Here is a 20,986-nt window from a genome sequence, read left to right as displayed (position 1 = left end):
AAAATAAGCCACTTAGTTGGACCTCAAAAGTAATCAGACTATTGTAAAGAAAAAGAACGTGTTGTTGATAATTAGTCAATGTCACAATAGAATAATTACCAACTTAATGCATGCCTTATGCAGCTGCTGATTCATAATGCAGTTCATGAACTTGCTGTGAATGGTTGAGAATAAGTAAATACCAGTTTAAAAGCTCCAGGTAAAATGAGGTCAGAATTTTTGAAACAGTTGTTAAATATATTGATATTTATTATATACATATTTAGGTTTTATCACACTAACCTTAACCTTAAAAGTCCAGAAAAAATGCAGAAAAAGTCATTATAAAAAAACTAAAGTTGTTCTTGGGGTTTTTTTAGTGTCATCTTTTTCCTTTTTTTTTTTTTTTTAAATAAATTTATTTTTTATTGGTGTTCAATTTGTCAACATACAGAATAACACCCAGTGCTCATCCCATCCAGTGCCCGCCACCCAGTCATCCCCACCCCCCACCCACCTCCCCTTCCACCACCCCTAGTTCGTTTCCCAGAGTTAGGAGTCTTTCATGTTCTGTCTCCCTTTCTGATATTTCCCACTTATTTTTTCTCCTTTCCCCTTTATTCCCTTTCACTATTTTTTATATTCCCCAAATGAATGAGACCATATAATGTTTGTCCTTTTCCGATTGACTTACTTCACTCAGCATAATACCCTCTAGTTCCATCCACGTCGAAGCAAATGGTGGGTATTTGTCGTTTCTAATGGCTGAGTAATATTCCATTGTATACATAAACCACATCTTTTTTATCCATTCATCTTTTGATGGACACCAAGGCTCCTTCCACAGTTTGGCTATTATGGACGTTGCTGCTATAAACATCGGGGTGCAGGTGTCCCGGCGTTTCATTGCATCTGTATCTTTGGGGTAAATAAATCCCCAGCAGTGCAATTGCTGGGTCATAGGGCAGATCTATTTTTAATTCTTTGAGGAACCTCCACACAGTTTTCCAGAGTGGCTGCGCCAGTTCACATTCCCACCAACAGTGCAAGAGGGTTCCCCTTTCTCCGCATCCTCTCCAACATTTGTGGTTTCCTGCCTTGTTAATTTTCCCCATTCTCACTGGCGTGAGGTAGTATCTCATTGTGGTTTTGATTTGTATTTCCCTGATGGCAAGTGATGCGGAGCATTTATGTTGGCCATGTGTATGTCTTCCTCTGTGAGATTTCTTTTTCGAGAGTTATGTTTTGAGCCTTTTATATGCCTATAGCACTGTTCCATGGTTCCCCTAGAAATCTAAACAAATAACTTGATACTTGGTTTCTGGCTCTAAAGGGATTGTAACACAAGATAGGAGAGCTCACCAAAATCTTTAACAGTCATCATTATACAGAATAATTTCTCTTTTAGATTGACTGATAGCACTTTTAGAAAAAAAGTCATATTTTATAGTTGTCAAGAACTATAAAATGGCCTGAAAGGATTCAGCTCTCAAAATTAATCAGTAGAAGGGCACTTGGCTGGCTCAGTCAGTGGAGCATGCAATTTGACCTTGGGGTGGTGAGTTCAAGCTCCATGTTGGGCCTAGAGCTGATTTAAAAAAAAAAAAAATCAGTAGAATCTAACCCCTTGCTTGAGTGGCTTTAATTATAAATTGATTGACATACCCTATAGCAGGGCTCCATAGCAATAAAATGTCTTGTCAAGTATGGGAAAGAGAAATTACTAGAAAATTTATACTGTAGTATTTATGTCATTCTTCTGAAAATATTATATGCCAGATACCTTTAAAATTTGATCTGCTTTGAAAAAAAAAAAAAAAAAAAAAAAAAAAAAAAAATTTGATCTGCTTTGAACATTAAGTAGAATGATTAAATGTATTTTGCCAAGTTAGGACCACTACAACAACTAAAGGATTTGAGAATACATCTGAGAACCTTTCATTTTCTCCTCTGTTTTTGCTTGCCTAATAGAATAATCCAACCAGTTATGAAAACAGTTGGGCTTAAAGAGTCTCAAAATAAATTGGTTAAGTTTTGCCTAGAAAATAATTGCCTGGCATCATGAATTTCAAGTAGTGTCTACTAATAAATACCTCCTGCAGATATTAGCTTAATCCGTTTTTGAGTTACAACCCTAATTTTTTTTACCAATTAAGTTTCTTTATATATAGTTTATTTTTCTATCCTTTTATTTCCAGTAGGTGAGTCAACACAAGATGGAAAATCGGGATCTGGTGAAAAGATCAAGAAACGTGTGAAAACTCCCTATTCTCTTAAGCGGTGGCGCCCCTCCACCTGGGTCATTTCCACTGAACCACTGGACTGTGAGGTCAACAACAATGGCAGTGACAGAGCAGTTCATTCCAAATCCAGCACCGCAGTTTACCTTGCAGAAGGAGGCACTGCCACAACTATGGTGTCTAAAGATATAGGAATGAACTGTCTGTGAAATATTTTCAAGCCTTTGGAGTGAAATTATTTTTTGCATCATTTAAATGTGCAGAAGACATTTAAAAGAAACTGCTTTATCTTCCTGTCAGTATCCCCTCTCACCCCTGCAACAGGACTTGCTTTAAATAGATTTCAGCTATGCAGAAAAATTTAGCTTATGCTTCCATATTTTTTAATTTTGTTTTTTTAAGTTTTGCACTTTTGTTTAGTCTCATTAAAGTTATATTTGTCTGTTATGACCACAGAATTATATGTGTGTGTATCAAAAGTGGTCTCAAAATATTTTTTTAAGAAAAAAAGCAAAAACAGTGTATTGCTGATAATCAGTTTGGACCAGTTTCTAAAGGTCATTAAAACAGAAGCAAATTAAGACAGGTTTGACTGCAGTGGTGTCTGATATCCATGTTTTATTTCTGGGCACAAGCTAGTTTATATGTTGAACTGTTCCTGAACATATTATCTGTTGGACATTCTTTTCTCTTGTGTTTTGTTTGAATGTGCAATAGTCTATAGTCCACAAATAAACTTTCTTGTAAGCTCTCTTCCTAACAGAGCACACATTCTTCCATAATAAGTACATTTTTCTGTCCCTCCCCCCCATACAGGTCAGTTCTATGGCAGTGATTTTTGCACAAGAGAAAGCAGCTACCTGATTTCTTGCTTTCTCTCTCCTTATGGAGAATGCAGAAACGTTGTCTCAAAGGGCTCTAAAGAAAGAACTACCAAAACCTAATTTGAAATGCCATTTCTTTTAACCTTCCAAGTCCTAAATGTTTCTTTCCAGGCATTTTAATAAACATATTTGGTTCTGGTTTTTGGAAGTTCATAAGAGAGCATAGAACAAAGTAGACAAGTCAAATATTAACTTTCTTCATTTTATTTTATTTTTATATGTATGTTCATGTTCCATATTCATTTATTTAAAAAGCACATTTTTATCAGAAAACTTATAGAGCTATACTTATATGGAATTTTTAAGTAGGTAGATGGTTAAGACTATATAGTGTTATAGCCTTCATTATCTGAATAGGCCATCTTTGATTCAAAATTACATTTCCTATTTAAAATAACTTCAAAAGTAATTCATAGTTTTGAACCAGTAATATCTTTTTATTCTCTTCCCAAACAAAGCCTGGTGACTTACCTGAAAATGAGTCTTCTTCCCATGACCTAAAACACTGTGTGGAAAAATCATTCATCTGGCATGCCAAATCCCTGTGGAAGGAAGGATTGCTGCCAAACCTATCATTTTTGAGCAGACTGAGGCTTACCTCTCTTTTTTCAAAACTGTTTCTCCACTAATCATATCTTCATAATTTGTCTTTTGGCCAGCTTTTCATATGATCTTTAATATGTGAGCAGCATTTATTATTTACATTATATTACAGTATACTTTTTAGTGATAACATGTTATGTATCCTTCAAGTCATATTGTTTTTTTTAAAACAGCTTCCTTTGCTTCTTTCGTTACTGATAATTATTTCTAAACAACAACCTCAGCATGTTTTTTTTTTTTAAATAAAGCACTTTATGTCAAATAAGGGACTTTTTTTATAAGCACAAATTATTTTCTATCAATTTGCAAACAGTGATGATCTCACTTAATTTTTCCAGATTCTCAGAGTACTTAATAGATGTTATTTAACTAAGTTCTAAGATTTCTCTGGAAGATAGAAAGCTAAGAGAAAACACAAACCCCCATATTCTTGCTTTTAGGTTATTATCTCTTGAACAATATTTTCTCACTCATATTCCTCTGTCTTCATCATTTAACTAAAGATAACATTAATTTCCCAATTTGCTGTCCAAAATATTTGTAACTTACTATATAAGCCTTCTGTTTTTTGCCATCTACTATGATCCTATGAGTTAGATATTACAACACTTAACATTTATTCTGATGGATGGCTGAACACAGTTTTGAATTTTTAGAATTAAGATTATCTTTCTAGTGCCCAGGACTTCCACTTGTTTTGTTTTATTGGCCCTTCTCTTGATTCAGGTCCTTATGGCATAATTCTTCTGTCTATGTAACAAATTATTTATATCTTCCCCACCAAACTTGCACTTAGTTCCCTTGCCTTTAAATGTTTTTTGAACTGCATTTCATTTTTTTCAAACATTTGTAGGATATCTTTGAATTAAAGTAAATTATATTCCTTCTCCAGTTGAAAGCATTGAGGATAAATGACCATTTGAGGTCTAACTGATCTTTTCCTGACAGAAGAGTTACCTTATGTTCTACTTTACTTTGTGTTTAGGCTAGTTGGTTGTAATTTTTCCAGCATCTTTTTTTTTCTTGATGTTTAATAATAAAATGCTTTCAAGAATTAACATACCAAATTAAAGGAATCCTTATAAGTTCTCCATTTCATGCAAGCATATTTAAAACAAATAATTTTTTCCTAGTTTTTTAGTAGATTCTTTAAAAATAGGAAAAGCCAAAAGTGTAGATCACTTTAATAAATTTTAAATTAAATTGTACATCAGACTGATTTAGAATCTGTAATATATAAGCAAGCAAAATTACTTAAAATACTTGGTAATTTCATTCATCTAATAATGTTTCTTAAAGCTAATATTTAACTGCTAGCACAATATTTTGCATGTAGAAAAGCATTTGGATCCTTTGAATAAAGGCCATTTAATGAAAAAGATATTAAAACTCATTTTGCTAGTTTAACAACCTTAAAAGCATCATAATAGGTAATCAAATACTAATATTAATTCCCTGAACCATCTTAATTGTATGTCAGAACTAAATCATTGAAAGAATTTGATCTGAATTGGATTTAGACAAAATTTATTTAATTATAATTACTAACAATATCCTCCCTTCATAAAATCATAATTTGGGGGGAAGACCAATATCAGTGTAAAATGTTATGAAAAGGCACAGGAATTAAATAATACTAATTGATGACTTGTTATATACTGAATGCTGGTATCTATATACACAATCTCTTTTAATCCTCATAGCAACCATTTAAGGATTTTAGTTAATATTCCCACTTTACAGATTGAGGAAATTGAAGCTAAGAAAGCTAAGTCATTTGCCCAAGTTCCACATCCTAGTAATAGAGAAAGCTGGATTTTAACCTGGGTGTGCCTCTCCACATCTCTCTCATCTACACCACACTGCCTACACAATGTATGACAGGATATGTAATATATGACATGTTGTAAGAAATTCAGTCATTACACTCCAGCACAATTGTGGCTTGTATACAAGCCAAACCAGATATCTTAATGACTTTAGAAGTCAGGCGAACAAGAGACATGTAGACATGTCTATGCTGAGTGTTGCTTGAGAAATAATTAATAATTCAGATAAAATTCAATCCCACATTTGCCATCATGAATCCTAAAATTATTTCAGTTCTCTTCACTCCTGATATTCTTACATTGTAGAACTAAAAGATAAAGTAAACTTTAAGGGGAAGTGAAGGTGGCTTGTGGGAACAAAGACTTTCCACTAAATTGATTCCATACTTGATTTGGAGGAATTAATTTAACATGGATTTTAAGTCTCATCAATCCTTTGACTGCATCTTGAAAATTTCTGCTTGTAGTGATGCAGAAAATTTTAGTAATCCAGAAAACTAATAATTGAAGAGGACATAGGAAAGATACAAGGATAAGATCTTTTTTTATAAAGCAGTCTCAATAGCTTCCTTGCATGGACCCACTTATTCCAGAAAATATACGTTGGTTCTGAATATAAAAATAATTAAAGAGAGGTGGGAACACTCAAGTAACTGTGTTTCAGTGGGAATTGTCACAAAATTTGGGAAGTATTTTTATTTAAAATATTTTTTAAAAAACTAAATAAAATATTTTCAAGTTTGGCGTCTAAAGCCAAGTAGAATACCTGGTAGATTATAGTTATTTACTGAACTTTCCATTCTCAAAGTCATTTACAATGGAAAAATATTTCAATAAACTTTTTGTTTCTTTTTTAAATATTTATGGAAATGAATATTTCATTGGAAATATTCATTGACCTTGAGATTACATTGTATTCCTATACAATCCTTTATAAATTTATGTTGAACTTGCTACCAGTTATGTGCAGGTTATTGCATAACTATTCACAGATCGCTTTATATATTACTTTATCTTCCAAGCTAACTTATTAGAATTGGTACACACGTTAGTTGATTTTCTAGACCTGTTATTCCAGAAATTGTGTAACACTCCCACATACACCCCAGGAGTTTTTTTTTTTTTTTTCAGATTGAGTTGTTTCTAAATATACTTTTTACTGTCAGTTTGCTCTTCAGCAGATAAGATTGCATCTTAACTTCTAGGTTCTGAACTATGCAAATGTCAGCCAAAACTACCTTACATGATCACTCTTAAATATACTCCTTGATCTAGTAAATCTGGCAAAACATTGTTTGAGCTAGTTACACAAATGTTATTATCAAAAGAAGGCTTTTCTATAGCTTCTCAGATTAAACTAACATAGAAGAAAAGAGGAAATCTCAGGGTGCTCTGGTGCACCTACACATTACTTGCCTTCAATCACCTTTTAGTTTGTGTCTGACTCACTCTATCCCTCGGTTATCTGACTTGCAATCTTCCGTGTCAGGAAGAGTTTCTTCATGTCTATTCTGTTTCCCTCCTATTTCATTTTATGTGTATTTGTCTCCTCCAGCAGTAAAAAAAAGAGAGCAGTTGGCCATCTTCTTGGCCAGTATTGTTATTTTTCATTATGCTTCAGGCTTCTCAATTAACATCTAAGTCTCAGTTCTTCAGACAAAATTGCTTTGGTTCCCTTAACATTTCTTTCTCAGCCCTATTTTAATAACTATTTATACTTAAGAACACCTAAAATTATATTTTATGTTATATTCAAATTCATTACTGCAATTAAGTAATAATAGTTCTGTAGGCTAGAATTGAGAATTCAGATGTTACCATTTGATGATGGATCCAACCATCAGATTGTCAGAAAATCAGCACTTAATTTAAGTTTTGTATTATCTAACATTTTCTATTAAATTGTTGAGTTTTATGATTTTTATATTCTCATTAGTCATAACTAAAAAGCCATGCATACAGAATTGTATATAATTTTGCCATTACAATTTTTTGACCTATATTGCAGCAAGCTTAGCATTATGATCAAGGCACAACATTTTACATATTTCTTTGTATCAAATATTAAACAAAAATGCAAGATTAACTTTCAAAACAAACCATACAATAATCAGGTATTATCTGTGAACATTTTTGCAGACCACTTTTGAAATGCTTATTATTTTGCAACATAGACTGGACTGTAACAACTTTCATTTAAATTTTAAGTGGCTGGTTAAAGTTGAGTGTTTGTGCATATAAAGAAAAATATAGGATTTTATCTCATGGCTAATGCATTTGAAAGTAAATAATTCAGAGGATTTAATGCTGTGTATTAAAATTAGACCCAAATAAATCTATCATATCTTAAAAATTCCAATTCCGTTATTACTGTGATGTTCATAGTGTTACTATCAATTGTGGTGACATTCTTTTTTTTAAACTTAATTTTCAACCCAGATTCTAAAATTTGGGTAAGAGAGAAGAAATCTTTAGAAATAAATCACATCACTAGGGCATCCAGTTTATGATTGAATTTTTAAATTACTGTATTTTAAACTACAACTTTTAAAAAATGTTTCAAAAGGCAGCATGTAGGATTTTTGCATTTTATTTGTACTTCTAGATTTCAGAAACATCTTCATGTTTTAGACTCACTCTATAGACATAATATTACTTAAAAACTCAGGGCCCTTTTCATCCCTTTGCACATGAGAAACTTTAATTGATAGCAAACAAGCAATTAGCCCAGTTGAATATTTAAAGTGTTTGTTGCACATACAGTTCACTTAATGTTTCATCTTATGATTTGACTTAATTTGCATAGACATAATATCATATTTCATTAATCATAAAAACTTGCCCAGTTCCATAATTACTGAATAGAGGGAAATGACTCAACTAATTGGCTACGTGTTGCAGCCTATTTAGGCCTTTAGAGTTGAAGCACCATCTTACAACCATTTCTCATTGGGTAAATGGTTATACACGATGGGACAAATCATTTCATTTTGCTTTGTTTTTTAATGGGAGAACTTAGTTAAGCTGTTCCCCTGAGATAAAATTTTCATGAAGTAATTTAACATTATAAAACTCTCTTCTAAAAGTGAATTAATGAGCTTATAGCTTTAGTTCTAGTTTGGATGGTTTTGAAAAGGTAACCTATGGTAAGCTATTTATCACCTTGTCAGATCCAAATAGAATTTTTCCTTCAATCAGACAAGTCCAAGCTCCAAACTGATATGCTATATACTTAAAATCCTAGCAGTGAAGTTATTTGTAACCAGTCTCTTGTCTCAGGCTCTCCACCATATTACCAACCCTCTTACATATGATAGGGAAACACTTCTAAAGAAGCTTAATAGTAAGAAAACTAAATTACTAAAAGATGCAATTCAAAGATAGGTTCTGGTTAAAGTTGAATTGCTTGGCTTCTGTGGCTTTTCTTTTTCTTGTCACATTTATTTATTGAAAGTTTTTGTATGCCTTATTGTCATGTTTCCATGGAAATTGTGTAAGTGTTTGTATAAGCTGGAATCATCCTTAATTTTCTGTTGATAATTTTTCAAATGAAGATAAGTGGATAATTGTAAAGTACACTAACTCTTAGGGTGTTGTAGTAGCTGAAACATGGAGATGTGTAGCTGCCATGCTTTTTCTGAATGGACAGGAGAAACATAAGCTACAGAGTATTCATTTCTGAGGATGCTTTTCTGGAATAAGAAAGGCTGAAAAATATTGGCAATTCCTCAGAACCCTCTTTCTTGTTAACGGGTATCTTTTGTTGGTGTGTTTTGCTCTACATTACAGATAGAATATCATATGAATTTATGAATAATTACTTTCAGTTATTTTGCTTTTGTAAAAGCTGTCTGAGACCTTGCTATGCTGTATAAGTTGTGTTTGATGGATCAGTGTGAGTATGAAATAAAGCAAATCACTTTTCTTTTGTATTATCTATGGATGCCACTATGAAAGCTGACATTAAGCCACTAAAGAGTTTTTTATGAATAATTGTAAGTAAATGCTTTGATATATATAAACCTAAATAAAAAGATTGTATTGCTACAGAGACATTGGAGAAGGAGATTTTAAGACAGTTCTTTAGGTTTAAAAAAAGGCTTGCTGTAAAATGGTGCATTATTCCATTTATTAAAGATCATATTAATGACAACAGTAATTGTATCTTTTGATTTTATTAGGTCACCAGAAATTATGACTGTTAGTGTGATATTTTAGGTATTTTGCACCAGAATAGTAAATATTCTAATATATTCACTACTCACTATAATACATTAAAAAAAAAACAACTAACATTAGAATAATAGTTGCACACTTTCTGTATACCAGGCACTGTGATAGTTATTCAGCATATGTTGATAACTCTCATAGCAATCCTATAAAATACATATTGTCCTCATTTTAAAAATTAAGAAACTGTGGCACAGGGAAGTTAAATATCTTGTCCAAAGCCACAGAACTGGCAAAAATGAGATTCTAGTGTATTTTCCATTTTGCTTTGAACCACAGTTTTTTTAAAAAAAGATTTTATTTATTCATGAGAGACACTGAGAGAGAGAGACATAGGCAGAGGTAGAAGCGAGTTCCCCATGGGGAGCCCGATGTGGGACTCAATCCCCAGACCTCAGAATCACGCCCTGAGCCAAAGGTAGACGTTCAACTGAGCCATCTAGGGGTCCCTAAAGTATAGTTTTAAATCTCTGGTTATGGCAAGAGAATTCAAAAATAAAAGCAAAATTGGCCCATTGGTAAAAAGAATAGCCAGGAACATACATGAAAAAAATTTGCATTTACTAAAAAGCTGACAGGTACCAAAACACCTATCTCTATTGACCCAACATTGTGTTTGTACTAAACATCTTCAAATAATCTTCTAAGTTAGATCTTTTATTTTTAGAAATCCTTGTTAAAATGCAATATGAGTTTGTGAAGGCAACATATTATTTTTGACTCTAGATGAATTCAATGTATTAGGTAAGTGTCCCGGAACAGAATCCTGTATAAATCCACAGGACATCCATGTTTTAAAAGAGTGTTAGACTGGCACACCTGACTGGCTCTGTTGGTAGTACTGTGACCCTTGGTCTTGAGGTGGTGAATTCGAGCCCTGTGTAGAGTTGACTTAAAAAACATTTTTTATATTACAGAAAATAGAATATTAGACCTGCCTTAAGTAGGTGCCAAGGGAATTTTTGCTTTAGTAGAAGCGTGGCCTACTCTTGTAGGCTCTGTTGTCACCTTAAATAATATTTAAGGGATAATAAATTTGGAGTACCTTTTCCTTTTTGATTTGCATCCCCAAACTTAAATAAAATGCTATGTGCTACTGCTGCAATTCTCTACAGAACTTACTATGTAATATTCAGGATGATAACTAAATATCATTTGAAAAAATATGGCAGCCTGGAAAACATCTATAATAATGACCTACTGAATCTTTTCATAAAAACTCACCACAAGTAAAATTATTTTCATTTACCCCTACACGTGATCCATCTTTCTAGTTTACATCCTCTGCAGGTGACTAAGCTAGTGATTAACCTTTATAATTCTAATAATGAATTTTCCTCTTTATTCTATAATATTTTTGTAATTAAATTATATATTTGGGTAGCTTTCATTTTATTGTTATAATGTATTATTCACTTTTTCGAAGTTGAATCACTATTACCGTACTGAGAGAGCGAGAAAATATGATATTATTCCTGTCCCCCCAGGAACTTAAACCATCTTGTGGAGGAGAAAAGGCCTACACAAGAAATAGTTATCTACAAACAAGATGACATGTAAGTGCCCAAATTAGTGGTAAACTGTGTTCAATATGTGTTTGAAGAGTCAAAGATTTTAGTGAAGAAATTATTATTGAACAGGGTTGAAAGGACAGGTGAGATTTCAATAGGAAAAGTGAAAGCAGAAGATTTGAAGTAGCCAGAGATAAAACAGAATAGGGATTGGAAATAAAGCAGAAGTAGATCCAAATATCTTTTGAAAGCCAACCCCCAGGTATCTAGACTTGCTGTCATACACAATGAGGAGACCAAATCTTCTTGGCAAGGAAGAACCTTGACACAGTAATTTAAAGAAGTTTGGACTGACAGGCAGGATAGATTAGAAAGGATAGTGATTGGATTGAGGGCATAAGAGAAACTGCAAAAAAAATGTAGTTTTCATTGTGACCAGTAAGTTCTTTTTTCAGAGGAGCATCAAAAAAATTTTTGAACATCTAATGTGTAACAAGTACCATAATAGGAGATAGAAGTCACAGTCCCACCCTCAAGTTGTTCATAGTTGATTTGGAGAAAATTTTAGTAGAGGTTAAGTATTATGACAGAGTGAAAGTCCAGTATATTATGGAAATGCACAGCAAAGTTACCTAATCCACTCTTACTGAGTCAGAGGCAATTTCTCCTTTTGAAAGAACTTTCCTCATTCTCAAAATATGAGTAGGAATTAGTTAAGAGATGAGCAGTGGCCCTCAAAGAGAAGTTATAGCACCCATGAAACCTTAGAGAGGCCTGAGAGGGTGGAGCTTTTTCAAGATGGTGGGAGGATATTAGATTGTAGTAGAGTTTGGGATACTAAGTGAAAGTATTACAAGAAATGGCCTAAAAGAACCCAGATGACCCAACTGGGACTGTATCGCAGAAGGGCTAGCACACTATGCTGAGAGTTTGGACTTATCCTGTAAGTCAATGGAATAATTTAAACAGAGGAGTTTCAAATTTGGAAACTCGGCTGTTAATATAAAGAATCAACTGAGACGGAGGACATTGAATATAGAAACATAGCAGCTAGTGTGACACTGGCAAGAGATAATGAGAGCCTGAATCAAGGTTGAGTCAGCGATGAGGAAGAAGCAGCAGATTGGGTTGGGATCAAAGAGAACCAGGGGGACCCAGTGAATCACTAAAATGAGCATTATAGAAGTGAATATTGTAACTTCAAGGCTCTAATATGGCAAAGGAATGAGAGAAATTTAAAAATCTCACAATATGCAGCTAACTGCCTTTAGAGTTTTTTCAAATAGAACAATCTTAACATCATGTGTTCAAATTTTTGGTTCCAAAAATATATGCAGACACCTTTCACCCATTACCTGTAGAAATGCTTTGAGAACAGAGCCTTCCCTAGGTAAATCAAACAGAGGTTCACTTTTATCTTTTTGAGTGAATGCCTTACTAGACCAACTTGTTGTGTATAGTATTATACTAGGGCATCGGGAGTGGCCTTCGCTATAAAAATGAGTATCCAAAAAAAATGAGTATCAAAAGCAGCCTTAAAAGAAGCAATAGCAACAAAAAGATAGCCTAAGATGGCAGATGGTGGAAAGATAATGAGGAAGTTGTGTCAGTAGTAGATGTGGGATCTTCCAAGAAGAGTTGTCCTCTTGCACAGTGCTCCTTTCTCCCATCAAGTCCTCAACCTGCTTAACTTCTCAACCCTGGAGCTCTTCCTTCCCCCTCTACACAATTAAAAAGGAAGGTAGAAAAACCCCAAAACTATTTCCTATTCAGTGAAACAAGTATCCAAAATGTGTGTTTGGTTTGTTTTTAATTGTATAAATTAAACAGAAAAAAGAGGAAGTTTTCTTTTGCTTAACAACTTTCCATAGATAGAACCAATCAATAATTTATGTAAGATATCATGGAAGATATGTGTAAATTCCTAAGGAAATTTTCTTCAAGAAAACAAATTATTCTCTTTAGATGTCATATAGAACTACTTTGGTCTTTTGTTTGAACATTTTGTTTATTTATTGGAGAGAGAGAGAGAGCATGACTGGGGAGGGGGGTGTGGAGGCAGAGGGAGAAGGGAGCCTGACATGGGGCTTGTTCCATCCCAGGACCCCAGGATCATGGCCTAAGCCAAAAGCAGACACTTAACTAACTGAGATACCCAGGTGCCCCTACTTGGGTCTTTTAAAGTAAAAATTTGGGATCCCTGGGTGGTGCAGCGGTTTGGCGCCTGCCTTTGGCCCAGGGCGCGATCCTGGAGACCTGGGATCGAATCCCACATCGGGCTCCCGGTGCATGGAGCCTGCTTCTCCCTCTGCCTGTGTCTCTGCCTCTCTCTCTCTCTGTGTGACTATCATAAATAAATAAAAATTTAAATAAATAAAGTAAAAATTTTATTTAGTTTGTAAAGTAAATAAGTTTATTAAACTTGTTTATCCTGGCACTGGTGATGCCCTCTAAGAATCACATATTCTCACATGTAGAAAAGTAGATATTTTCAGTAATAGTTCAAAGAAAAACAGATGTCTCTCCTTGTCTCCCACTGCCCCTTTTAACTGAGTTTCAAAATCCCACTGTAAGCTGTTGCAATGGGCATTTAGTCTTTGGGGTTTTTGTTTTGTTTTGTTTCTTCCTACTGCAAGCAATTTTATACTCTGTTGCCAGTCATATTGTCAATACTCTTATCAAGTTACCAATGGTTCAATCTCAACCTGAAATTCCAAGTTGTAGCAATTTACTTTTCGAGCCTTATCTTCCACCGCTCTTTCTAAATAGTTTCTAGTTACTCGTTTACTTTAGCTCCTTACTAGATCGTCAGCCTTTTGCATCATGGAGGGAGTCTTATCCTTTTTTTCTGTTCCTGAAGTACTGATTTTAATTGATTGATATGCTGATACCAAAATAGGAAGTGTTTTTAAAATTTTAAGTAGATTTTCATTTAACTTCTGTTAATCAGGCTTCTTAATCTGAGTTCTCTGTCTGAAAGTTTTGTGGGTTTGTTTGTTTTTTTTAAGATTTTGTTTATTTATTCATGAGAGACACACACAGAGAGAGGCAGAGACATAGGCAGAGGGAGAAGCAGGCCCCATGCAGGGAGCCCGACATGGGATTTGAACCTGGGACCCCAGGATCACACCCTGGGCCGAAGGTGGTGCTAAACCGCTGAGCCACCTGGGCTTCCCCCTGAAAGTTTTTTAACTATAAGTCATTCAGTGAAGTTATTCTGTGGGACTTGTGGCATCTCTTTAGGCTTAAAACTGACCAAAATGATAAGCACTGTGAAAATGTGTAGATGTGCAAAAGAGAGTGAGAATTTTAAATAAACGAGTACTGATTTTATCCATAAACCACTCTCAGCAGGTGTGGTTTTAGAAAAAAGTGAGGGCAGCCTGGGGGGCTCAGCGGTTTAAGCGCCTGCCTGCAGCCCAGGGTGTGACCCCGGGGTCCCAGGATTGAGTCCCACATCAGGCTCCCTGCATGGAGCCTGCCTCTCTCACTCTCTCTCTCTCTCTCTCTCTCTCTCTCTCAGTCTATCATGAATAAATAAATAAAATCTTTTAAAAAAGAAAAAAGTGAGAATAAGTGAGTTTAGAAAAAGATCCATTAGTTAAATGCTTTTATCTTTCTTGTTTTTTACTAGTGTTTTTACTTTTTCAGTCATGTTAATAAAACAGTAAAATCACTTTTCTTCAGGTATCCAGCAACAAGACGGTGTATACTATACCACTTTGACCACCAGGCGGCTCCCTTATTTCATGTTCTAAGAACTGGAGATCACTCCATTCTCAATGTCTAGATGTGTCTTGTTAAATTTGGTTCACAATGTTTTCTTATTGAATTTGAATAACGATCAGAACAGGCTCCTTGAACACTATTTCCATTAGAAGAGTCCAGTGCTTTGCATTAGTGGAGAAGATTGGCGCTACTAGGCAGAAAGTCCACAGGTTACCCCTTTTCACAAATACCAAAGCCGGGACTTAACAAACAAGACCTTGTTAGGACTTCACTTTAGTCCTGCAATGAAACATAATTTACAATTCCTGAAACACTGGCAGAGGCATCTAACCCAGAGTTGTTTGAACATTTTCACGTGACACTAGCATTTGCCAGATTCTATCAAAGTTTAGCAGAGTTATCTGGAAAGCATTTTATTAAGCAAAGTTAGGTTTTAGAGTTTTTAATTTTATTTGTTTATTTTTTAAAGATTTTATTTCTTTATTCATGAGAAACAGAGAGAGAGAGAGAGAGAAAGGCAGAGACACAGGCAGAGGGAGAAGCAGGATCTGCACAAAGAACCTGATGCAAAACTTGATCCTGGGATCAGGATCCAAGCTGAAGGCAGATGCTCAACCGCTGAGCCATCCAGGCATCCCTAGGTTTTAGGGTTTTCTAAAACCATTATTGACTGGGTTTCTTGATAATCAATTTTTTGAAAAAAAAATTCTCATTATTTCCTCCCCCCTATTTTCTCTCCTCTGATTATTTTCTATCTTAAAATTGCATTTTAACAATATTTGAGACTGTTGGACAGCCTCCAGGATAACTCTGTATATTATCATAAGAACAAAAAAAGGATTAATTGCTATAAAGTTTTTGTGTTTTTAGGTTTCCATTAAGAAGTCTTCAGATGTATAGGGGTGCCTGGCTGGCTCAGTTCTTTGAATATGTGACTCTTGACTTTGGGATCATGTGCTCAAGCCCCATGCTGGACATAGAGCTTACATTAAAAAAAAAAAGAAGAAGACTTCAGATCTATAAACTGACAGGAAGTTCCCCAATTATAAGATCTTATTTGGAATTTTAGGTAGTAAATGCAGCTACTGATAACTCCGTTACTAAAGGCAAAAGTATAATAGTGAGAAAAGAAAGATGTCATTACATCTATTCTAATAAACCAAAATATCCCAAATGATGAGGGGAATGTTGAGCTATCATAGATCATATTTGACTTGAATACGATTTCAGGTTGCCTATTTCAGGAATGTTGGATAATTTTTAATATTACTTTATTACCTAAATCTCAGCCACTATTTTTTCATGTTCTCAAAGGAGAAATTATTTTACCCCTGTCTTCCAAACATGATCCTTTTGGAACTGAAGGCTGTTTCTACCATAACACAATTCAAGTCTTCCATATGTTTCAAACAGGAACTCTTTCAACTTGAAAATTCTTAGCATCATGAATAATGATATCCTCACACAGGCTTTATAGGCAAAAACCAGAAAAAACAATAATTGACTTGTTGTTGTTTATAGAGGGGAGGTGGGGCTGAAGGAGAGGGAAAGAGAATCCCAAGCAGGTTCCATGTCTGGAGCAGAGCCCAATGCAGGGTTCCATCTTACAACCCTGAGATCATGACCTGAGCTGAAATCAAGAGTCAGATGCTTAACTTACTGAGCCACCCACGCACCCCATGACTTTTGACCTATGAGCAAAAAAGCTACATCCTTTCAAAGAAATTCACACAAAAATATTTTATATTCTCCACCCCAAAGCTGATTTGAAGACAAAATTAAAAATCTGAATTAGGATTCCTTTAATTCATAGATTGTCCGAAGTTCTGGAAATAACCTGTCTTAAGGTAGGTAGGATCTTAGCAAATTATGTTCTATTTAGATCTTCTTCTTAATCATTTACTATTTCAATCTTCTTCCATGTCATTTACATACCTAACATATAAGAGGAGGATACTTTAATACCTATTCTCCAGGAAAGGTGTAAAATCATGATGAGCCTATACCTGAACTCAGCCAAGTCAGCTGTGTTTTGTTTGGCCTGTATAATATTTAAATTTTGATTTTATTTGAATGCCTTTTTGGTGGGACCTGGACTCTTCTAAAACCCAGCAATTCCTAATTGTCTTCTACCCATCAAGTCTTACTAATTTACATTACCTTTCTAACCTTTGTAGACTTTTGGTTTGTGCTCCCTGTTCCAGGAATTTCCATCGCAGGCATTACCTACATATAAGAGCCTGGGGGAAACACTTGGCATATTGACATAATTCAAGAGGAGAGGCAGCCATGGCTCAAACTGAACGAAGGCAGATTGTTTTGCTTTCTCCACTGGTGAGAACTTTTCTTCTTCCATAAGGAGTCAACTATTATTTCTTCATTATTCCTCTGTCTCCTTTTGAAACCTGCACATGAATACTCATGGGATAAATGACTACTTCATTTTTTTAAGCTTTTACCCATTTATTTGACAGAGAGAGAGAGCAAGAGCACAGGCAGAGGGAGTGGCAGGCAGAGGGAGAGGGAGAAGCAGGCTCCCCGCTGAGCAGAGTTCCCCACAAGGCTCCAGCTCAGGACCCCAGGATCAAGACCCAGGCAGAAGACAGACACTTACCTGACTGAGCCATTTCTTTTTTTTCTTTCTTTCTTTTTTAATGTTGTTTTTTTTAAACAAAACATCTGGGTGGCTCAGTCAGTTAGGTGTCTGACTTGATTTCAGCTCGTTATGATGATCTCAGGGTGGTGAGATCAAGCCACGTGTCAGGCTCCACACTGGGTGTGAAGCTATTTAGGATTCTTTCTCTCCCTCTCCCTTTGCCCCTCCCCCTACTAGTGCTCTCTCTAAATAAATAAATACATCGTGTTTATTCACAAGAGACACAGAGAGAGGCAAAGACAAAGATAGAGGAAGGAGAAGCAAGCTCCATGCTGGGAGCCCGATGTGGGACTTGATCCAGGGACTCTAGGATCATGCCCTGAGCCCAAGGCAGAGGCTCAACCACTGAACCACCCAGGCATCCCTAAAAAAAAAAAAAAAATTTTTTTTAAGCTGTGTTATTCTGTCCCAATATGGCTTTCTGTAAACCAAAAGCAAATTTCATTATACAAACATCATAATGCAAAATGGAATAATCATCAATCATTCCACATTGAATCCTGGTTGGTTGTTTTTATGGAGGCTTCTCTTTTTTGAGGGGGGAAGGCTTCCCTTTTTCTCTTTATTTCTCTCTTTCTCTTTCAGATTTATTTATTTATTTGAGAGAGAGAGAAGGGATAGAGGCAGAGGGAGAGGGAGAGGAAGAGAGAATCCTCAAGCAGACTCCCCACTGAGCATGGATCTGATGTGGAGCCTGATTTTACAACCCTTGAGACCAAGACCTGAGCCAAAATCAAGTCAGACACCTAACTGACTGAGCCATCCAGGCGCCCCAAGAGGGTTTTTTTTTTAATTAATGCTTTCTTTTTTAACTTAGTAGGAGAGATGATCAGCAAAAATAGAAAAAGAAGGCCACCTTGAGAAAGGAAAAGGAGACAGAATTTCAATCGCACCTTTTAGTATGGTAGGACCAGAGAGAAGAGAAAAATTATTTGCTCTAGGTCAAGCCCCTTGCTTGCAAACTGAACCAAAGATGTGTGGAGCTGTGTGCTACTGGCCTTCTCAGAAATTCACCTCAGTGTCCTTTCCCTTCACAATCAAAATTTATTTGTACTGTTTCTCACCTGAAATTTTTTTTTCTTTTTTTTAAATTTATTTATTTATTTATTTATTTATTTATTTATTTATTTATTTATTTATGATAGTCACAGAGAGAGAGAGAGAGAGAGAGGCAGAGACACAGGCAGAGGGAGAAGCAGGCTCCATGCCCCGGGAGCCTGACGTGGGATTCGATCCTGGGTCTCCAGGATTGCGCCCTGGGCTGAAGGCAGGCGCTAAACCGCTGTGCCACCCAGGGATCCCTGAAATTTTTCTTTTAAGGTTTATTTATGTGTTTGTTTATTTGTTTATTTATTTGAGAGAGAGAGAGAGAGCATGAGTGGGAGGGGCAGAAAGAAAGGGAGAGAGAATCTCAAGAAGACTCTGCACGAAGCATGTAGCTCTACCCAGGGCTTGATCTCATGACCCTGAGATCATGGCGGGAGCTGAAGCCAAGAGTCGGACACTTAACTGACTGTTCCACCAAGGCACCCCTCACCTACAATTTTTGTGGTTGTAACTCTGGAGTATTTATTCTTTTAGTTGCTCATGTCAAAAGAAGCACTTGGTGATATGCTTTTAAATAGATAAGTTTCAAAGCTAACATAAACTCTCCCCTATAATTTTTCTTTTCTATACTACAGAGTCTCCTTCACTTTCCTGTTAGCCTCTTTCTCATGTCTTATTTTGAAATGCTCTCACTGGATTTTTTTGTTTTGTTTTGTTTTGTTTTTTTGTTGTTTTTTAAAGATTTCGTTTATTTATTTGAGAGAAAGTGAGCTAGAGAGAGAACATGAGTGGGGGGAAGGGCAGAGGGAGAAGCAGATTCCCCATTGAGCCGGGGAGCCTGATGCAGGCCAGGACCCTGGGATCATGACCTGAGCTGAAGGCAGACACTTAACCTCTTGAGCCACCCAGGTGCCCCAACTCTCCTCATTTATTGGTAACCTTTCTCTGTTTTGTTTTCACCCAAATTATGGGGGCCCCAATCAGACCTTTAGTACCGTCATATTAGTATATAATGAATAATGATTTCATTTTGGGGAAGGTTACTGATGCTACTATTCCTGTTAAACTGGCCTTTCTAGACCAAAACTTGAGCTAGATTCAAAAGGTGTAGATTTTAGTTCACAGCATACAGATGTACCTCTCTAAGCAAATCTGCTACCTGAAAACCTGGCTTGGGGATCCCTGGGTGGCTTAGCGGTTTGTACCTGCTTTTGTCCCAGGGCGTGACCCTGGAGTCCCGGGATCGAGTCCCACGTCAGGCTCCCTGCATGGAGCCTGCTTCTCCCTCTGCCTATGTCTGTGTCTGCCTGTCTCTCTCTGTCTCTCATGAATAAATAAATAAAATCTTACAAAAAAACAAACAAACCTGGCTTTAGAGACTATAAAAGTGATTCTTCAATTAGAAGGATTTACTATTCCCTCTGCCAATTCTTAAAAATAAGCTCTCCTCTAATACAGTCTTTTCAGAAACACATCTATCATGCAAATTAACATGTGCTTGCATAATTTGGAGAGTAAGAAGAAAAGTATTTACAAATTGAAGCAATATAAAAGCCGCCAATTTTATAGAAAGTAACACTACGTCTTTGTGTCATGTTATCCTACACTGCTCTTTCCTGCACCTTTCTTAGGAAATCTCCAACCAAAGACAAAATTTAAAGGGCTTCATTTCTACTACTATCCTCCAGCCTAAGTAATTAAACCCCTTCCCATAGAGTAAATAGAAATGAAATTAACTCCTCAATTTAAGAAAAGTAAAAGCAAACATATGTAATCTCTCTTCCTTTTTAAGCTTCAAAATAATTAAGTTGATTTGGACTCTGACTCTTTATTCTGTAAGATTACATTTTAACTGAAACAGACAAAACAAGAACTTCCCTTATAATTCAAACAGTTCCTTGAATTTTTCAGATAAGCTCCACCCTTGGCAGCAATGACATCTCAAAGGTATAAACCAACACCTAAATTCCCTTTGCACCTGGGATTAGGGAACAATATTTCCGCGTGTGTGGATGTGAGTGTGGGTGTGTGTATGAGAGAGAGAGAGAGAAACAGAGTCATAGACAACAAATTAAAACTGAGAAAACTGGAATTCCTAAAACTCAAAGCTCAAAACCCTCTTGATCCCTAAAGCAGTGGAAAATCCATTTCACTTACATTGTTACCCAGAAGTTAGAAGTGGCAAAACATAGGGAACTTATTGTCTTAGAAATATAGCATGCCACACTAGCAAAGGAAGTAAGTGGTTTGAGTAGGGTGCCCATTATTTTTTGAAAAT

At 35.6% G+C, this 20,986-nt stretch overlaps 1 protein-coding gene across 1 annotated transcript in view; it reads left to right on the top strand.

The window, feature by feature from the left end:
* BMPR2 (bone morphogenetic protein receptor type 2) overlaps positions 1–9,690 on the top strand; it is a 67,509-nt gene extending 57,819 nt beyond the window's left edge. The window contains exon 11 of the mRNA XM_072812650.1: positions 2,181–9,690. Coding sequence (XP_072668751.1) covers positions 2,181–2,428 — 248 coding nt within the window. The 3' untranslated portion in view covers positions 2,429–9,690. The remainder of the gene's footprint in view (positions 1–2,180) is intronic.
* Positions 9,691–20,986: the final 11,296 nt, after the last annotated feature.

Source organism: Canis lupus, chromosome 36, assembly GCF_048164855.1.
Source record: "Canis lupus baileyi chromosome 36, mCanLup2.hap1, whole genome shotgun sequence".
NCBI classification, from domain to species: domain Eukaryota; kingdom Metazoa; phylum Chordata; class Mammalia; order Carnivora; family Canidae; genus Canis; species Canis lupus.
The sequence above is the reverse complement of the archived record's forward strand: the minus strand, read 5'-3'. Positions and strand labels throughout refer to the sequence as shown.